Below are 21,428 nucleotides of genomic sequence, written 5' to 3'. Positions count from 1 at the left end.
CACACACAGATTTTTAATATTGATGGGTGCAGCACACCAACATGGCACAAGTATACATATGTAACAAACCTGCACGTTATGCACATGTACCCTAGAACTTAAAGTATAATCATAATAAAAAATAAATAAATTAAAAAAAAATCTTTTTCAAAAAATAATAACCTTCAAAGAAAGTTTAAAGTTATTCTACAGTGTTTTTAACAAAAATGCCCTCATGTAAGTCCCTTATGTTTTGTCTAACTGCTTTCATATCTTTGATCTCCTTGCCATCTACACCATTAGAATATATTTGATATACCAGGCATGGACTTCCTCATCTCATGGATAATAAAACTAAAGATCCAGATAAATTTTTTTTTCCACAAAGGTGCAGAGCTTTTCAGAGACTTAGCTAGGCTGAGTAACCCTGGCTTCTTGAATTCAAATTGGATTCTATGGCTGCCAATAATAGAACTGAAGAAAGATATTTTAAAACAGCTTCACACGCAATCTGTGATTCAAATGTGCAACTCAGAAAGAGAAATCTAGATTTATATTCCAGCTTTATTTAGTTCTAGTTCTACCACTAACTTGCTTATGTGACCCTGAGCAAGTCACTGAAATTTCTGGGTTTCAGTTTCTGTATGTGAAAGCGAAAGAGCATCTTCAGGTAGGTTTCCTGCTCTTAAACCTGTGGTAGGCACTGCTAATTGACCAGTTGGTTTCAGATTCAACTACTGAATCCTCAGTGTAGTTCTCAAGGCAGCAACCAAGAGTCATGCTGAGTTGGTACTTCAGGTGTAACTCATTTACATTTCCTAGGATGGATCTTTGCTATTTAGTTTAGTCCACAGATCAGTCACTTTGGCATCTCTGGGAAGTTTGTTAAAAATGCAGAATCTCAAGCCTTACCCTAGACCTACTGAGTAAGAATCTGTATTACCATAAGACCCCTAGGTCATTTTTATGCATGTTAAAGATGAAAAAGCACTGGACTAGATAATATCTTAGATCCCTTAAAGTTATAAAAGTCAATGACTATAGGATTTATAAAACAGGTGTTATGGGGAGGAATTTTCCAAGAACTTTGAAGTGTTACGGGGAGGAATTTTCCAAGAACTTTGAATAGCTCTCCAAGTCTGCTAAATGGTCTTCATCTATTTGGTGTAGGGTAGAAGAGTTAATCTGTAATGTGTGTGTGTGTGTGTGCGCTCCCCTTTCAGAATGCTAAATCAATGTCAACCAAGGTACTGACTATACCCTCAGGGGAGTCTAAGATGCAGAGGGAACTATGAGTTCACCTCAGGCAGGGATGCCTCATACAGCTGCAGTCTGGTGGTTTCTGTGAGTTTGGCCAATTACACGGTGAATTACCCCAGTGAGTATTTGTCAAATGCACCATCCGCTCTCACTCCTCAACTCTCTTGTTAGAATTGCTGTTAATTTGACACAGCCCTGTCAAATATCTCTCTCTTTCATTCTAATACCAAATTACTCTTGGCTCTGAAATCTGAAGATGACAGCAGACAGTGAAAGTTGCTAACTTTATAAAACATAAGCTGCAAGTTGAGTTGGGAAATTACAAAAATTACAAATTTAGAAAGATAAGAAGGAAGATCAACCCCAGCTGACAATCCGATGCTTTGCCAAAGACTAAAATCTCAGCTAGACTCTGGGTCAAATATTGAAAACTATCAAAACAGAACAAAACAAAACAAAACAAAAACCTGGGTTCAAATCCCAGGTTTGCCACTAACTATCAGTGTGAATGAATACGTTACTTTTCCCTGGGCCTCAGCTTTTTCACGTCAGTTAAATTAGAGCACATCAGTAAAATTGAGAGTATATCACCTAGTGAACCGACGAGATTTAAAGTTTTGTGAGCATCGAGTCATTTTGGAAATTTGCCGAAATATGTATTATTAGGCAATCAGAAATTCTGATTCAGCAAATCCAGGGATGAGGGACTTTACATTCATAGATTGTTGATTCTGATGTTACAGTCTGAGAGTGACCCTCTCTATAAAGTGCTGTTATGGGGCAGTGGACAGTAAGAGATAACCAGAGCACCTGGCCAGCTCCTGGCTTTATGTAAGCTCTTGGTAAACGCTAGCTTCTGGAAGACATCATTAGCAGTCCAGATAGTGGAAGTGGCTTGCTCAATTTTACACTGTGGGTAGGAGAAGGGATAGAACCTTTTCTACTGCACCAGAATGGTTTCCTGTGTGCCAGTATTTTTCAGATCAGCTATGTTGGAACAATGCCAGGGACTGAGGAACGATGCAGGTCAAGCTGTTATGTCCTGTCAAGTCAAGGAATGAGAAGCAGTGCTGCAGAATGAGCAGGCTGTACTGGAGGCCTGGAATAGAGTCCAGTGTTTGTTACATAACTGCTCTGTGACCTTAGACTAGTAACTCCCTCCTCTGGGTATCAGTCTTTTCATTTACAAAATGATAGAACCCTTTAAACGTCTTTCCAGGGTTAAATTACTGTAATTCTGCGGTAGATACATACATCGTGGTTGGACTGAGCAGCTCTTTGCGCCCCTCCCCACTACGTTTTTCTTGACGTGGAATGTACCTTTTACTGTGTGAATCTTTCCCTCAACATGCGTCTGAAGAAAACACCTCGGTCCTCTGAAACTCAGCAGCACATATTATCTGTACCATAGACTATTCATTCCGATTACTGATTCAAAAAACACCACCGAGACAGTGGACTGACTGTGCCGTTAGACTGAGAGCCAATGCTACTGAATTTAGAAACAGATCTTAGGAAATGGGAGAAGTCAGAGGTCTGCCCTTGTGAACACTTTCCTGGTAGGTATCAACTTCAAAGTTTCCACCTCCCAAATGGCAGCTGCTGTTCCAAGCACTTCCCCTGTGCTTCTTCATGTGATCCTTAAGAAATCTTTCCGGGGTGGAACTGTAAGCCCCCTTTTACAAATGAGGGAACTGGGGCTCTGAGAGCTTCCCTATCCTCACATAGTGATTAATGGACAGTCTTGGGGCTTAGATTCTGGGCTGTCTCCAATCCATAATCAAATAGGTTTGATTATGTTTAAGACTGCCCGTACTCTTAACTGTTGGCTTGGTCTCCAGGAGCCGTGGTTTAATAAATATTTGCTGATCAACACATTTGTGATATGCCTCCCAAACTTTCTTTGTGAGAAATGCTTTGTGTTATACTGCAGCTGGCTATGTCAGGGGAGCAACGTGCAGTTGAAAGGCTCTCACGGGAATGCAGCCCACGTCTGTGGCTTCAGAGACCAACATTCTCCACTAAACAACTGAAATCAACAATCCCGGATCCCGGACTAAGGAAATCTGAAATCCTCTGTCACATGTGAGGACTCAGTATTATAGTGTGCTTTCAAGGTGACAGCTGGGGTTAGCAGGCTTGCCCTCTCACGGCTCATCGATGCTTAATCTGAGCCCTCTTTAGGGAGCCACAGTAGGTACCCTCTGACTCAAGGTAGGATGCCTGCTTTAGTGCCCTTGAAACTAGTCCAACTTCTGGACGTTCTCTGCAGTAGAAGCTAGCAGAAGTGTTGAGAGGCAAAGAGACAGCTTGTTTATTGCTCAGGGAGATTTCAGGATTATGTCAGGTCCATTTTTGTTACGTCTCCCTAGGTGTCCTTTGCCAAAACTAAATAAGCATCAAGTAATCTTGCAAACCTCTTCTCAGCAGAGGCCATACGAAGTTCCTAATTTCTACAGGAGAACAAGACTTGCTGGAGGTATTATAGTTGTTTTGACAAAATAATTGACTATTAATAATAAAATGTTGATCAAGAATTAATGCCAGCCCTTGATTCCGGAACAAAGCTGTTCATGGAAAAGTTTCTCTCTCCCCCGTTTTCTTGCCTTCTTGCTTCCTTCCTCCCTTTGTTCTTTACCTCTCTCCTTCCTTCCTCTTCTTTCAATAAGTAGTCCATAATCTTTCCAGAATTTTCTCAGTGAGAACTACTTTCACGATACCAGAATTTCCTAGGATTTGCTATCAATATATTGACAGATAAAAAAGGAAAGAAGGAAATAAATTAAAGGTTAATAATATATGTAAGCCTCATCCTAACTTTGGGGGCTTTAAAAAGGTAATCTTTAAGATTGAAAACTATTGCACATTTTTCCTTAAAGGCTATGTTAATAATCTACTAGAGGTGGGTTTGGCTTCTGGAAGTGATCTAGTAATATGGTAGAAGTATGTTAGTGTTATTGTGTTTCAAATTCTAGAATAAAAATTGGGCATAAAAATAGGCAAAATATTACTGCATGCTTTGAAAAAAACACACAGCGTTACATATAAACTTTTTGTGATTTATTATATTTGGTTTAGTGCTGAGCTAGGTATTCTGACAGAATAAATATATTTACAAAATTTAACTCATTGATTGTGATTCTCATGCTTGGAAGAAACCCAGTTGAAAGAAAATTAGTCATAGTTAAGTCTTTCACTCTTTGCAGGGCAGGAGATGTCCAGGTTCACTGAATCAGGTGGGATTTAGAGAGAAACTGACTGCATTAATAAAATACTTGGCAGGAAGATGCAAGGCCTTTGGTCCTGGGAGCCTGTTTCATCAATGACTTCCTAGGTGTTTGTTTTCATTTTCTCATCTATAAAATGGGGATTATATCTACCTTCTGTGTATCTAGTGATAATTGAGATAAATGAAAACTGTATCAGGACACGTTATTATTATAAACTAATGTTTCTGACTGCTTGGTTATTTATTACTTTACAACGTATGAAATATATAATTTTCATTCTAATTTATCCAGGGTAAGAAGCATCCTTTTATGGATTTTTAAATTATCATTTGTTATAGATACATAGTAATTATACATATTTATGGTGTACATGTGATATCTTGATACTTACAATGTGTAATCATCAAATCATAGAAATTAGTATATCAACCACCTCAAACATGTATCGTTTCTTTGTGTCGAGAACATTTTAGGTCTTCTTGCTATTTCGAAATATACAAAAAATCTTTATAGCTGCGTCATTTTTAGGACAGAAATCACGTCCAAAGTACTTTAAATTGTAGCTAACACAAGGGATTATTTTATAATATTGTTTTCTATAGACATTTTTCATATTTCCAAAAGGAAACTTGTTAAAGAAAATAGGTTTCAAGTAACAGTAAGATGTATACTCTGTGTAAGTGTATATAAATTGCACATTAATTAACACTCATTTGTAGTAGAAATAAATGAAAGTAGGTTTAATTGAAAGGAGGTAATGAGACTAATGAAATTCAGGCAAGGAAACAATGAGTATTTTAGAGCTATGTAATTTTGAGGGTACTCGATGAGATCTTGGTGATCACATCCTTATTTTTTGACAGAGGTTGACATTTCCAATATCACATATACGGCTCCTCAGAGTTGAGACCTGAAGCCTGAGACTCCTGAACCTCAGTCTGCTGCACTGAGGTAGATGATTAATTTGTCTTCATGAGGACCCATGTCTGCAGAGCCATGAGCAGCGTTGCTACAGGTACATCCAAGATTGGAAACAAAATATTAGAGGTGCCTTTGGCTAAACATGTCACTGGAATCTTGACTCTCTGGTGACAGCATTTCAAGAAAGGCAGTCAGCATGGGTTTGCCTACACCCAGGGTAGGGCAGTTACTGTTCAGGCTTAACTATTCTTTCTTTTTGTTTATTTTTACTTTCCTTCCTCCTTTACTTCTTTCCTCTTTTTCTATTCCTTGCCTTTTTTCCTTTCTTTCTTTGTTTCTCTCTCTCATTTATTTATTCATTCATTCTTTCTTTTTTGACATAGAGTCTCACTCTGTCGCCCAGGCTGGAGTGCAGTGGTGCAATCTTGGCTCACTGCAAACAACCTCCACCTCCCGGGTTCAAGCAATTCTCCTGCCTCAGCCTCCTGAGAAGCTAGGATTACAGGTGCCTGTCACCACACCTGGCTGATTTTTGTATTTTTAGCAGAGATGGGATTTCACCATGTTGTCCAGGCTGGTCTTGAATTTCTAACTTCAGGTGATCCACCTGCCTCGGCCTCCCAAAGTGCTGGGATTACAAGTGTGAGCCCTTTCATTCTTACTTGACAGCAATAATCATTAGAAATCACTAGAAACATTTAATGTGCTATTTATACGGTGTTGCAATTATCTTGTGTTATTCCAGTTAAAGGCTATACAAATTGGAAAAAGTAGGAATTTTGTTTTTGCGTGGTTTGTATGTGTGTGGCAGGTGAGTGTGTGTGTGTGCATGAGATAGAAAAAAACAACAACGTAATGAAAAGATCATACTGGCAAGTCAGGCGAGAATATGCACACAGACACACGCTCACACACTTTTGTATTTTAAAAGTGATATATACTAGTAGTAACAATTACTTAATGAGTACAGTGTATGTTATTTGGGTGATGGATAACCCCAAAGCCCTGGCTTGACCATTATTAAAATTATGGATGTAGCAAAATTGCATCTGTGCTCCACAAATTTATACAAATGAAACAAAAACAAACACTTTAGAAAGATATAACGAGAAAAACAGAAGTGCCCCTACCATCCCAACCCACGTTCCAAATGTAACCACTGGGGAAAATATTCTAAAATAAGTAAATGATGCTTGTGTTACTCGTTTTACTCCTGGAAAAATATAAAGTTGATCATTCTTGCACTAACAGTAACTCATCATTCAAGATGCATTAAATGCAAAACATGAAACAATAAATTAGCTATTTTAAAAGTCTCAGAAAAATTTAGAAGACCATATGCTTAACCTAGCATTCCAAGAGGAATTTAGCTATTCCAGAAAACTTACAGATTATAATAGAATAAGTACATGGACAATTTAAAAATTAAAAACTTTTCATAGCATGAATGAGAGCTTGGGGAAAAATATCTGAAATACATATATTAATAAATGTTAATATTTTATTATACCTAGAACTCTTGAAACTGAAAACAAAAAAGCCCTTAACAAAAATGGGTGAGAATAAGAATAGGCAATTTACCGGGAAGCCAATTCAAACTGCATATGAATGTATGAAAAAATGCTCAATATTTTAAGAAATACGATAAATACAAGTTAAAATAACAAGATTATACCCATTATAAACTGCAAAGAGCAATCAATAATCAGTGCTGCTGAAGGGAAAGTGAGAAAGAAGGGTCTTAGAGATGCGTAAATCGTTGTAATATATATATGAAAAACCGTTGCAAAGTACTGCTGGTGTTTTTTCTCAGGAAGATTGGGATTCAGAGAGTTTTACTTTCTTACATTTTTAACTATTATGTAAATGAAAACAACCATGTGCTTTAAAAAATGTAAGTGGAAAGAAAAAAATATGATCACTGTAAAAGGAAAAGATTTATCTGATAAGATTGGTAAGAGAGAGAGAAAATAATATATAGAGAGAAATTAAATATTTTTGCAAGGTTAAGAATACTATCATTCTTTATTTATAGAGTCTGAATTTTCTGCCATGTTTTATCTAATCTATGTTTATTAAAACATTTATACATGATTTTTTGCCTCTTATGTATTTTTTCCTATTTTTAGAAAAAATATTTCAATCTTTGACTTATCTAAAATTTAATTTGGAGAAAGGGGTAGGTTAGATATATGGTATTGCATTTAAATACTCCCAAATTGTCGCTCACTGTTTACTGAATAATTCACAGATTTCCAATGGTGTGAAATTATATTTTTATTAAGAACTTAAATTTGTTATGCTTCTACGTTAATTTATGTTTCCTTCACATAGAGAACATTGGGCCAGTGCTATATTACATTCACGGCTGTGATTTTATCAGTCACTGAAACTTCTAGTGCAAAAATCTTCTCTAAAATTTTTCACTTTCTGGATTCCTCACATACATACTTTTCTTTCAAATAAACTTTAGAGTTCTTGGGTCAAATTTCTAAAATAAACCACCAAGGAAATAAAATCAAAATGACATTACACAAAGTTCATAGAATACTTTAGAAAAAACTCATCTCTTATAAATTTTACCTTTTAAAAATACTTTAAAAAAACACAAAGTTTCTTTTATTAAAATCTTATTACTGGGAAAAGGGCTCTTTTCTTCCCTTCCATTACATATTTGTTATTGTTTATATATTCTCCATATAGGAACAAAGTTGTGGGAACTTCCCAAACTTCTCATATTGTTTCTAAGTCTTTCCCAGTTAATTCCCTTTAATTTTGTTTGAATAAATTGTTGCTCTTGTTTGAGAGTATAATTATTTCTTATCTTTTTCCAATATTCCTTACTTTCCCTAAGGTGATTTTATTAGCTAGTTTTTTTTTTTTTAAATTAAACAATAGTGGTGATGGTGGGCATCCATTTCTCATTCTAGCCTGAACTGTTCCATCGTAAGCCAAGAGGCAAGAGTCAGAGTTTTTCATAAGACAGGTAGATAAAGAGAAATAAAGAGAGAGACCCAGGTAAGGAAGCATTCTTCACTTTCTAATTTCCTAAGAGATTTTAAATTTATAACCAAGAAAGAATACTAAACTTTTGTTAATTTTTGTTAATGTCCTTTTTGGTATCTGTGGAAACGGTATAATATAAAAATATAATAAATATATTTTATATACATATATATAAAGTTTTTCACCCTTTCAACTCATCTATATGGAAAATATTGCCCTTATGATCTGAAATAGCACTCTGTGGTTATGATGTAGTTTGCTTTCTGTATTTTGTGGATTTTAGTTGAAAAATTAATTTCAAAAAATTTTCCCCACTAATGTTCACCAGTGAAGTGGATCCATTGTTTCCTTCACATACTTTTGTTTTTGAAATATAGTTTTGGTACCTTATTTATGGTATGTGACCATCTAAATCATTTGGAAGTTTTTCTTTCTCTTTGCTATTATTTACAATATTTTATTTATTTATTTATTTTTATTTATTTATTTTGAGACGGAGTCTCACTCTGTCGCCCAGGCTGGAGTGCAGTGGCCGGATCTCAGCTCACTGCAAGCTCCGCCTCCCGGGTTTACGCCATTCTCCTGCCTCAGCCTCCCGAGTAGCTGGGACTACAGGCGCCCGCCACCTCCCCGGCTAGTTTTTTGTATTTTTTAGTAGAGACGGGGTTTCATCGTATTAGCTAGGATGGTCTTGATCTCCTGACCTCGTGATCCGCCTGTCTCGGCCTCCCAAAAGTGCTGGGATTACAGGCTTGAGCCACCGCGCCCGACCGATTTACAAGATTTTAAATACCACTAGAGGTATTTGCATTTTCATGTTTGATAGAATTCATTGTTGAAATCTTCTGGCCTAGATGCTCTTTTAGAGTGGGAGTTATATTTTTCTGTCAATTTTGTTTAGTTCATCTTTGGTTAATTGGTCTGTTTTTCTTTTCTATTTCACCTAGGCTAATTTTTTTTCTAATTCATATTTTCTAAGGGTGTCATGAATTATATAGTCACATTTTCTAAGATCTTTGCATAGTTTTCTTTTAATTTCCCCTCACTGTTTAATTATTATGCTTTTAAAAATTACTGCTTTGGTATATTCATATTGTCTTCCTCTTTGCTTCCTTAATAACCTTTTCCTTTATCGATTATGTCTTTATTTTACTTGTGTGTTATTTTATTTTGATTTTCTACTTTGCTAATTTATAATTGATCTTGATTTTTCCTTCTGCTTTATTTAGGTATTTTTTTGCTCAACTTTTTCTAACTTCTTAAATTGTATGTGTAATTCAGTTTTGAAAACTACTTGCTAGAAAGATGTTTTAAGCTATGGCCATTTCATTGTTAACTAATTTAACCACATAACTGAGGATTAATTATGTAGTATTTAAAATTAATATTATTTTCTAAATGGTCTTCAATTTAATTTTTATTTTTATTGTATCTTTGACACGTGACTTGCACATAAAAGAGTTTTTACAAATAGTAAACTTTATAATTATACCACTTAACATTTCTGTCATTTCCTCCTTTGATTTCCTATCACTTCAATTTATTTGGATGTATTTTTATTTGAATTATATGATTTATAATGATCATATCTTTATTTGGGATGGTAATTATGATTATAAAACTATCTCTTGGTTGTGATACTTTTATCTTAAATTCATCTTTATGTAGTAATAATGATCAATTCTCAGCTTTCTTCAGATTTGTAATTGCCTCATTTGTTTTTTCCCATGACTTTATTTAGAACAGTTTCTAATACCTTTACTTTAGAAATATCTCTATTAAAAAGCATTTTGTTGGGCTGGTTGCTAGATTCAATCTGAGAATCTATTCTTTCCATAGATGAGTTGATATATGCTCTACACAAAGAAGCTTGGCCTTAATTTTGTCATCTGAATTTGTGCTCTAAATTAGCATTGCAGTCATCCTTATTTCTATTTCTGACATCAAGATTTAGCTACATCATCTGCATCTTTCTTCATTTCCTTCAGGTTATGAAGGGTTTCTGTAAGATTTATTATCAGTTATTACATCTTCTACTATAATGGTCCTCAGGCTGTCATGCTGTAGTGTATACCACTGAAACCTGGGGCATAGAAAAATGTAGATTACTAAGCTTTCCCCACTAAAGATTTTGATCTATACTGTCTCAGCTAGAATCTACTTTTAGGCAGATGTCCCAAGTGACTGTCATGTTGGCAATCTGCGACAGATCCCTTGAGAAACACTGTCATAATGGGAATCTATGTTATCTAGGCTAATTTTATTATTAATCTTTAACTTCTGGATTCATAAGCTCTAAAAATAAAAGAGTAAATACTAAGTTCTTGTTATAAATTAGCAAACAAACATCTCCTCTCTCCTCAAAAATACCACTGCATAATTTTAATTTATATTATAAGATTATTTCCTGTTTCACTGTTTTTACACATATTTAGTATCTAGTTTTTAAAATATTTCAATTCGGTTTTATTTGGAAACCTTAACTCCTGGACGTGTATAGCTTTAGTTCTACACGTTATCTTTTTATTATTATTATTATTATTATACTTTAAGTTCTAGGGTACATGTGCATAACGTGCAGGTTCTACACATTATCTTTAGTTCTAAATGTTAGCATACCGGTCTTTCCTGTTCCAAAGTTCCTAATTTTGACTACCTTTTACTTGAGTCTAGATTGTTATATTACAATATTATTTCCCACAAATAAGGACTCATAGATGCTATTCCTTAATGCCTTGCAAATTGAGGATAAAGTATCTTTCATTTGTCATTATGAATCAATAGTAATAACTTAGGTTATACTTTCTCCCCTTCAGAAACTTTTAAGACATTTTCCATTGTCTAACAATATTTAATACTGCTGTGGAGTATATTAAAAGCTAACTTTCTTTTCTCCTTGTAGGGCATTCACTTTTTCTTACTGGAAGTTCAGTAATTTCAGAGGAATATAATAAGTAGTTAAATACGTTGTATAATTTTTAATCTTGGAACCCATTACATCCTTTTAAACTTGTTATACATACCTGTAAATAAATTAATTAATGCAATTATTAATTAATTTCAAATGGTGCTAATAGGTACAGCAAAACTTTTCCAGGGAACAACCTGGTAATTAACGGGATTAATTACTTTCATTACATATATGTACAAATACAGAACGTACAGCATAGTAGTTAAGTATGTAGGTTCTGTAGTCATATTTTCTGTTCAACCACTGCTTAGCTACCTAACATTAAGAAAGTTAATCATGTTCTGCGGGTCTCAGCTCACTACTCATAAGAATATAATGATAACAATATGGGGTAATAATAACCACTGATGTAATATATGTAAATTGTCTAAGCACGTAGTAGGTATTCAAGAAGAGTTTATTATTGTTATTATTATTAATATTTTGAGATAGAGTCTCCCTCTTTCACACAGGCTGGAGAGCAATGGTGCAGTCTTGGCCCACTGCAACCTCCACCTTTGAGGCTCAAACAATTCTCCTGCCTCTGCCTCCCTTGTAGCTGGGACTACAGGCATGTGCCACCATACCCAAATAATTTCTGTATTTTTTCTAGACAGGATTTCACCACATTGCCCAGGCTGGTCTTGAACTCCTAGGATCAAGTGATCTGCCTGCCTCAGTCTCCCAAAGTGCTGGGATCTCCAGGTGTGAATCACTGTGCCCAGTGAAGAAGTGTTTATTATTATCAGCATTTTTATAATTAGATTCTGACATTAGACTTAAATATTTTTTTCTATTCCATGTTTTCCATTCTTTGCTAACATTAAGGTTCTGCATGGTTGATCCACAGTACCTGTTCTGTATATTTATTATGCTTCTTCTGAGAGATTTTTATCTCTAAAACCTTTTCCTCTGCATTTGGCATGATTTACTACAACCTGAACTTTGTGTTACTGCCTTGATTTTTTGGCCCAACTGATTATCTTTCTTACTGTTTTAGATTGATTTGTTAGTTTCTATAAGGATTGCTTTGCTTTCGTTTTCCCTCTTTTAATCTCTTCTTGTTTATTATTTTATTTTTGATTTTTGTTTCACATATTCTTTCAATTTTGGTGAGAAAATATTTTGTTACAGGATGTTTTCATTTATCTTGAAATATACTTTTTAAATATACTTTTGAGATACTTTTAAACACATTTTTAGTATCTTGAAATATACTTTTTTTTTTTTTTTTTGAGATATTGTCTTGCTCTGTTGTCCAGGTTGGAGTGCAATGGCGTGATCTCAGCTCACTGCAACCTCCAGCCCCCGGGTTCAAGCATTCTTCTGCCTCAGCCTCCCTAGTAGCTGGGATTACAGGTGCCCACCATCACACCCAGCTAATTTTTTGTATCATTAGCAGAGACATGTTTTCACCATGTTGGCCAGCCTGGTCTAGAACTCCTGACCTCAAGCGATCCGCCCGCCTCAGCCTCCCAAAGTGATGGGATTACAGGCCTGAGCCACCGCGCCCGGCCAGAATATACTTTTTAAAAATATAAAGGTCATTATCTGTCTTTTGCATGTTGAGGTCTTCTCCTTGCCTTCCCCATGTGGTAGTTTTCTCACATAGTTGTGACACTGTTTCTTTGTTTAGATGCTTCATCTTGATGGAGACATTGCTTCTGGGTTTTCCATATGTTCAATTAAAATTTAGATAGATTTCTTTTGATTCTGCTTGCACTAATTACTGGACTTGCTTATGCATCTCTGCATCTTTGCAGAGCCTCAGTTTGAGATGGGTATTGATAGTTTTTATTTTGTTTTTCTATTGCCATTTTATTATTTGTGGCTTTTGGAAAGAGGATAGATACTACACACGGGATTTTGGATTCTTCTCTCTCTCCTCTTTTCCAGCATTTATCACAATTGGACCAAGTTAAACATGTTTTCTGTTTCTTCCTCATTTGTGGGAATGCAAGGTAATTGTGTGCATATACACTGTGTGTATGTGTTTGTATGTGTGTGTGTGTACTACCACACTCTGAGATGGCTATTAGGTATGTAAACTACTATAAAACCTTCCTAGGGAACAACCAGACAATATATATCACCACTTTAGAGTCATATAACTTTGAACCCAGCAAATCAATTTTAAGAAATATATCAGGAACAATGGTGTGTAAACCTGTCAGCAATGTGATGTTGATTTTATAGTTGTTTATAATGGAAAACCTCTTAGAAACAATGCAAACATCAAACAATAGGTGCTCATTGAATATATGTTAAATAAATTATGGCACACACATTCAATTACATATCTTATAGCTGTTAGAAATCGTGTATACTTAAAGATATGAAAAGGTAATTAGGAAATAACTGTATATAGAAGATTAGAATATGATTTTTATATAAAAATATGTCATTAAATGTGAATAAAAGGCAATGTTGATAATGATTATATCTGTGTGGGAGTGTGCAGGTGATTTTCACTATCTTTTGTGTAAATTTAAGAACTACCATGAATTTGTTTTATAATCAGAAAAATAGCTATAGAACTAAATAAAATCTAAGAAAGATACACAATCCCTGCCACCATCTCCAGAATAATTACAACTATTATTTGAATGTCCTTTGCCTGGTACTACATAAGGCTGTTAGTATAATTATTTCACTTATTCTTCTCGGCAGCTCTATAAGACAGAAATTAGATTTTTAGTTTTCAATTGAGGAATTAAAGCTTGGAAAGGTTAAACATGTCTAATGTCACACAGCTTATAAATGACAATGCCTGAATATGAACCCAGTACATATAACCATAAAATCCACTATTCTTCCCAGTACCTTTTGCAATTGTGACATATATCTTGATGCTCTTACAGGTTACAAGTTTACTAGAAAGCTCGTTATTTGAACTTTCAAATACTAGACCTTATTTCATAGTGTGAACCTAAAAGAGGACTCAAAGGACAGCAGAAAGACATACCCAACATAGAAAAGTATAAAAACAAAAGACATTAGAATTCATATTTCAATTTATAAAATTCATTTTCATTGAACATTTTTGTTAATATGACACTTTATGAGATAGAGGAAGAAGTCTTAACAAATTAGTGTTCAAATCATAGGATAAGAGAGTATTAACTCTTTCAAGCCATCAACTGAACAATTTAATGCGCCAATGAGCAAATTTTCAAAATATCCTCATCATCTGAGGATATCCTGAATTTTCATGTGGTTTTATGCAGTCTTTACAACAATCATGTAGTGTGTTTGATTTTGGTTTTCAGAAATACAGCCTTCTTCAATCATTTTCATCATAAATCCAACTTTCATACATATTTTCTTCTACATAATTAACAATCGACCCAGAATAATGCCCAATCAAATCAGTCTACTTTAATTTCAACAAGAGTAACTAAAGTTAAAAAATAAGGACAGCAGCAACAACATAAATGAGATAGTCTGAGAGCACAGACATAGTAGGTGATGGAATGTTTAGGGGATTGGAACAAAAAATAGTGATTAACAAAATTTCAAACATCTCTTCTGTAATGTAATTATTACTATTTACTAGACTTTGCTACTATATAACACAAGTAATGAAGTTAAAAAGTGACAAAATCCAGAACAAAGAAGCAATTCAGTAGCTTATCCATTTTGTCCCCTACCCCAAAGCCAACAACAATGATGTATTAAAGATTCTGGAGTCAAAGCCACAAAATTAAAGGAGAGCCTTATACTTAGAATATATAATAATGGAAGCACTTCTGGCATCAAGTCCTCATAGAACAGATTCACGAATATCCAATATCATTTGCTAAACACTGGAGTTGAACAAGTAGTAGATGATAGGGTGGAATGGTGACAATTATCTTTTTCCTCCTTCAATTTGGAAAGCAATATGAATGACAACTTGCCAATTAAGATCACCAACACATGAGGATTCAGAAACTAAACTATGAGTCAAAAACAGGCTTTCTTTAGAGTTCATTTAAGTCAAGAGTTTTGGTAAGCAACAATGTCAATTATTGGCTTTTATCTGTCATTATAGTAATGATGAGCCTGCCAATACAATACCTATTTGTAAAATAAATAACAAGAAATCAACAAGGACTTGATGCAAGCGTAACATTCTTAGACACAAGTTAGCAATGTAGACAAATTTCTGAATTCTGAGCTAACCAACAAAAGGAATGATTAATTCTCCACCTACTCAATCCAAAGCATCTGAAAAAAACCAAGCACAACAACAAAACTAAGAAATAATGATACTCTTGTCCTCTCAGGACAAATGAAAAGAATTCTCAAAATACGATCCATTAAATTTCTTTCCCTAACACAACAATAATTCCTGAGCGAAACACCAAAGCTTAGGTTCACCAAAGCTATACTGAAAAACTAAACCTAGGAAAGCCCCACAAAGGTCTCCTGAAAAAATTTTAACTTATCCCCAAGACTCTGTGGATACATGTTCATAGGTTATCCGCAAAGACCCACACATTTTTTTAAGGGAACAGCTAAACAAATTGGCCCCAACAGAAATACAAATAAATGGATTAAAAACTGGCTATCTAACCGTATACAGAGAGAAATCGTAATTGGTAGTCCGTCTAGTTGGGGAGAGGTTTCCAGTAGGGTCCCACAAGGATCGATATTGGGTCCCATTTTGTTTAATATCTTTATAAAAAATCTGGAAGACAAAGTAGAGAATGTGCTAATTAAGTCGATTGATGCTACTAGATTAGGCCTGATGGTTAAAGTAAATTGGATATAGATAAATGCTACTGGTCTTTAGAAATCCTTTAGATCAAGGCTAACAGAGAATGGGAATCTGAATAAGTTTTTAAAAAATGTTTTGTTTTTTTAAAAAAACATCAAATTCCAAGCAGTAGAACTAAATTGATTGAAAGTATCTTAGTGGCTTTGCATTAGAAAGGATTACGCACAATGGATAAAGACAACACAAAGAGTCACAGCACCCACGAATGCAGAATAAAGAACACTCTGAAATGGAGATCTCTGTGGTGCAGCTTTAGTTAGAAAACTGTTGGCTGCAGGTGCATTTGATATGTGCAAGTACCATGGTGGTAAAAAGGTAAGAATAACTTGATTCTCAAATATACATGTTTTTAGTATTTGGCAGAAAAATAAACAAGGAAACAATATAAAGCTTAAAAGAAAAGTAAAGGGAGTTGAAACCTAAAGCTATGGGCAGGAACAGTGGGTGAAATCAATCAAAAGCAAATTCCATTAGGACACACACACATACACACACACACACACATGCACACACACACCACTAGAAGAATGCAAGAGAACATAGGAAAGACTCTCCTAGCATTAGAATAAAGATCATGTTTAAACTACTTCAAAGGACACTTTGGAAAAAATATTCAGTAGACCTCATGTTGGTTTAAATTTTATTTTTAAAATCTTAATACAGTACTACTTGTCGAATGAAGACAACTGTGAAAGTGACACTTGCTTATAAACTTTCATGTGCAGGTAGCTGGGATTTTTCAGGTGAAATCAACTGAGTTGGAATATATAAACTAACATGGAATTAAGTTTTCAGTTTTTGTTTGTTTGTTTTTTATTTATTTATTTTTTTATTTGCCAGCACACTTGTATGTACACTGGAGAAGGATAGAAAAATCCAGATCAGAACTTTTAAATGCTTGCTATGCGACCTTGTCTATTTCACCTTCTTTAGGCACACAGGCTTTTACGTCGATGAAATGACAGGATGGAAATTATTTAAGAGCTGCAAATTCACTTATTAAAACAAAAACGTAAGGGAAGCTAATACAGAAAAGAGGCTGAAAAAAAAATGCGGCAGTATCTGCTGAATCAACACTGGGCTCCCACCTAGGCAGGCTTCCCGTTTTCAACCCTGCCTGACCTCAGGACAGAGCATGTGTTCAAAAACCACTTTCAAAAATCTGACACACTCCTTCCACCTTTAGGAAATCACCAGAGGAAGGTGAAAAATTTAATCCCACTCTGATTTTCCCAGAGCAGCCAACACTTAGCTGATTATAAGTGCTTGATCTTGGAAAAAAAAAATAACTATAGAATTACAGTTGAAAAGAAGGGACATTCTTGATAAGAAATGGGGTGGTATTATTCATGATGCTGACGCAAAAGACAGCACCACATAATCAGGAGCAATGTGGACCTCCTCTAACATTGCAGGCTGGGTGAACAAAGAAACAGTGAGAGTCTGGAAAGCTTGATGGTCAGCGTTTTGTTTTAATCTAATCAAAATGCGTTGTAGGTTTTCTGCTCTGAGAAATAACTAATAAAGTTTGATGCAGTTGATTTGCTATAGATTTTACAGCTAGTACCCTTTGAAAAATGATTTTCTTGATTTGACTTTAAAACTTCTAACACAAAACTTTCGCCTCTAAACAATACTCTGTTTTAGGCAGGTTACTGCATTCCACATGGTAGGGCATGTAGAACACATACGCAAGCATCACCAATAAGTACGGGGACTGCACATTTTATTTTAAAAAGTAATAATGCTTACCACTTACTGTATTTTAATATTTTATTAATATTTATCACTTACTGAGTGCCTACCATGTACTGAGGACTATATTAACCTCTTTCCACATTATCACAATTGTGTTCATAAATAACTTTATGAGAGGAATTAACCCCATTTTACAGATGAGAAAACTAAAGGGTCAGAGAGGCCAAATTTTTTGTCTACTGTCACACAGTCGTTAAATGGGAAGGTAAATATTGAACTTGAAAGACTCTGAAATATTTGTTCAGAACCATTGTTCTAAATCATGACTCCTGATGTCTTGATTCTCACACATGCTGCTCAAAGAAAATGGAGAAACAACTTTGCTAAAGAATATTTAGATGACAAGGATATTATTTTTTTCAGTACCTCAGTTTCTTATGTCTGAAAACAAGAAGTTATGGGGAAGCTATCCCGTGTACTGCAGAATGTGTAGCAGCAACCTGGGCCTCTACACACTAGATACCAGTAGTAAACCTCATCCCCTAGTTTTTACAACTAAAGATGTCTCCAGACAATGCCTAATGTCCTGTGGGAGAAGAAAATGCTCCTGTTTTGAGAACCATTGAAAAATACGAAATAATCTCTGATATCTTTTTTGTTCTCTCCTATTCCATCACTTGAATGGTCGGGTCTACCTTCAGCCAAGAGGATAGGCTTTTCACCACTATGGGGTAACTGCCTGGTGAACTTTTCTCTATTTCCATTTTAGAACTATCTGAAGCTCTGCAGGTTCAGTTTGTATTAAACCTTCTCTCTCCAGGTCTTAACTTTATCGTTTAAATGCAAATTGGTATAAAAAATAGGGTAGATGAAAGTGAAGAGATCAGGTGTTATTAAGTTAGACTTGCATTATGCAATTGATTTAGACTCATTTCAAACTGAAGTTCTATGAGATAGTGTTATTTATTTATTTATTTATTCATTTATTTATTTATTCTCTTTTCTTCTCTAAGACTACCATGTCAGGAAAATCAGAAAATAGGTTTAGAAAATACTCTTTCATTTGACAACCTGAGAGAACCACAATGGTAAGTTGGAATCTATTGGTAGATTCCAGTAAGTCAAACCTTGGGTATGGGAAAGAATTTGACAATTTCCTAGACCCTTATGGTGTTTTGGTTCCAAGGGCCATACTTAAAATTTGCAATGTTGCAAATATCATCTTCTAAGCAATAAATGCCTTGGATTAGACAATAGTCTAAAACCAAATATTGGACCTATGGATATGTGAAAAACATTACTGAGTTAGAAGCTTCCATATGGTTTGCTCCAAATACAACTTAATGGTAGAGATTATTTATGCTTTGCTGTCCTTGGAATTAAATTGAAGTTAGAAATATCAAAACATCAAAGAAATAATCAGTTTTTGTTATAATTAATAATTCCAGATGTTTTAAAAGGATTAATGTTTTCCTAGTCCCATCATGATGAACTATTTATTGGTCCAATATTACACACTACTTTATAAACAGTATTTAGGACAGATACGAAAATCAGACTTTTCTTTGGCTTTTGCTAAACGTCTAAATGTGGTTTCTGGGAAAAGACATATAAAAGTATTCTGTTAGTGCAGAAAGTGCTATAACAGGAAGCCAGGTGAAGTTTAATATAGAGAGTAAAGAGAGCTGGCTCTACTGGGACTACCATCAAAAACCTTAAAGTGGTGATTCTCAAATTTGGATGCAGATTAGAACAACCTAGGGAACTTTTAAAAATTATGATGCCCATGGTTTCTCCAAGAAAATCAAATCAGAATTTCTGGGGAAGGGACAAAGGCTTCAGTTTTTTTTTTCAATCTGTGCAGGTCATTCCATTGGCACCCATGATTGAAAACTACTGACTTAACAAATAAACAGAGTTTACAGTTTTGTGGGAATTATTTGACCATGTCTGACTTAAGCAAGATGGTGGCCTCATATAGTCAAATGCTGCGGTGATAAGTGGTATATGTGCAAGGCATTATTATTTAAGGAGAAAATTATTTGTCTTTTCCCCCCTACTCTTCTTATATTCTTCTGATTACTTCAAAGAAAGAGTCTCAGTTTGTTGCTTGGTTGGTCTGTAACACATCTCTATACTTGCTTATCTTTCCTTTAAGTCAAAGAGAATGCAGATTTAAGGACCGGAGACTTCATCTAGTATAAATTAGAACTTAATGATATAGTTTTTTAAATTTGTTACATATATATATATATATAAATATAAAGCTATTGTCCAGTAAGTAATACTGACTGAAGTGACATTAAATTTCCTTTTTAAATAAATTAGGTGAATAAATTTGAAGAAAGCATAAATAATTACAGGTACTATACTCATATGTGGGAAAAAATCATAAAGTTCTTCTCATCTTTGAGCACTCCTCCTGTTAATGAAAAGGGCATCCCAATCTTGTGTCATGAGTTTGGTCTGTAATTGTGCTTCTATCATTCATTGTTTGTGTGATTTGGGGAAAATTACCCATTCTCTTCCCTGGGCTTGGTTTCCTCATTTGCTCAACAAGGTCATCAACCTGTATTGCTAGCATTCTTCCATGAGTTTAAGAAGCAAGGAGGGCTTGCCCTTTGAATTTACCTTGTTGACGTCCAGGCGCATCTTCTCATTGTTGGCACTGGCAGCCTTCTCAGCTGCTTTCTTTTGGCGTTGGGGCCCCCTCCCAAAGAAGATGTAGTTGACTAAAGCATATTCCAGAAGGGCCATGAAAACGAAAACAAAGCACCCCATCAGGTACATGTCAATGGCCTTCACATAGGGGATTTTAGGGAGAGTTTCCCGGAGGTGGGTGTTGATTGTGGTCATTGTGAGGACAGTTGTGATTCCTGAAAAAAAAATGGGAGAGTTAGAGTAATAATGTTCCTATCTCCTTTCTTCTTTCATAATAGCTGGAAAGGTGATCTATATTCATTTTCTCATTCATATACGCCACAGCCTATTTATTAGGCCCTTATTATTTTATGCCAGCCATGTGATAGTGTATGGAGATAGGAACAAATTAACTTACAGTGATCACTGAACATTTTGATCACTTCTTTTAATTAAATTTTTGTATTCATAGTTATATATCTAGTGGGGGTTTAAAATGTGAAGTAAATGCTATGATGGGCACATATGTAAGGTGAGAGTTGAGAATATGGAGAGGACTCTAGGTCAACTTTCTGATGTGGCAGGGACAAGGTTAGGAAATAGAGACTTTTAAGTTGATTTCTGAAGAATGAGTAAAAGTCACCCAGGCAACCCAGAACTGGGGGTCAAAAGTCATGTTTGACTTACAGGGACTGCTGGTAGAGAGAGCTTTTATATCAAGGTTGGATTTCGGGGAGAGTACACAGCCCATTACCATGATCTCAGGAAAATCACTGTGTGTACATTCCTGGACAGGATGGGAAGAATCGTGAGAAGAGTGGAGGTTATGAGCCATACAGAGAGCCTAATGGGGGAGTTTGAACTTAAAATTAAAGGCAATGTGGAGCAGGGGCCAGCTTCAAGCAAGGGGGCAATTTGCTTTTAGAACAATCACTGTGGTGGCAGTGTGGAGGATGGGGAGAAGCAGGCATGGCAGGAGTAA

The 21,428-nt window shown here is 35.2% G+C and overlaps 1 protein-coding gene across 3 annotated transcripts in view; it reads right to left on the bottom strand.

Moving 5' to 3' along the window:
* Nucleotides 1–21,428, bottom strand: part of GABRB2 (gamma-aminobutyric acid type A receptor subunit beta2) — a 271,096-nt gene that overhangs the window by 28,890 nt on the left and 220,778 nt on the right. For 2 of the 3 annotated variants that reach the window (XM_050794804.1, XM_050794803.1), the window contains exons 9-10: nt 20,438–20,682; nt 15,905–16,018 (exon numbers count right to left, since the gene is read on the bottom strand). In XM_050794804.1, coding sequence (XP_050650761.1) covers nt 15,905–16,018; nt 20,438–20,682 — 359 coding nt within the window. The remainder of the gene's footprint in view (nt 1–15,904; nt 16,019–20,437; nt 20,683–21,428) is intronic. The other variant, XM_050794805.1, reaches the window with a different exon arrangement.

This window comes from Macaca thibetana, chromosome 6 (genome assembly GCF_024542745.1).
Source record: "Macaca thibetana thibetana isolate TM-01 chromosome 6, ASM2454274v1, whole genome shotgun sequence".
In the NCBI taxonomy this organism is placed as follows: Eukaryota; Metazoa; Chordata; class Mammalia; order Primates; family Cercopithecidae; genus Macaca; species Macaca thibetana.
This window is presented reverse-complemented; position numbering and strand designations above follow the sequence as displayed.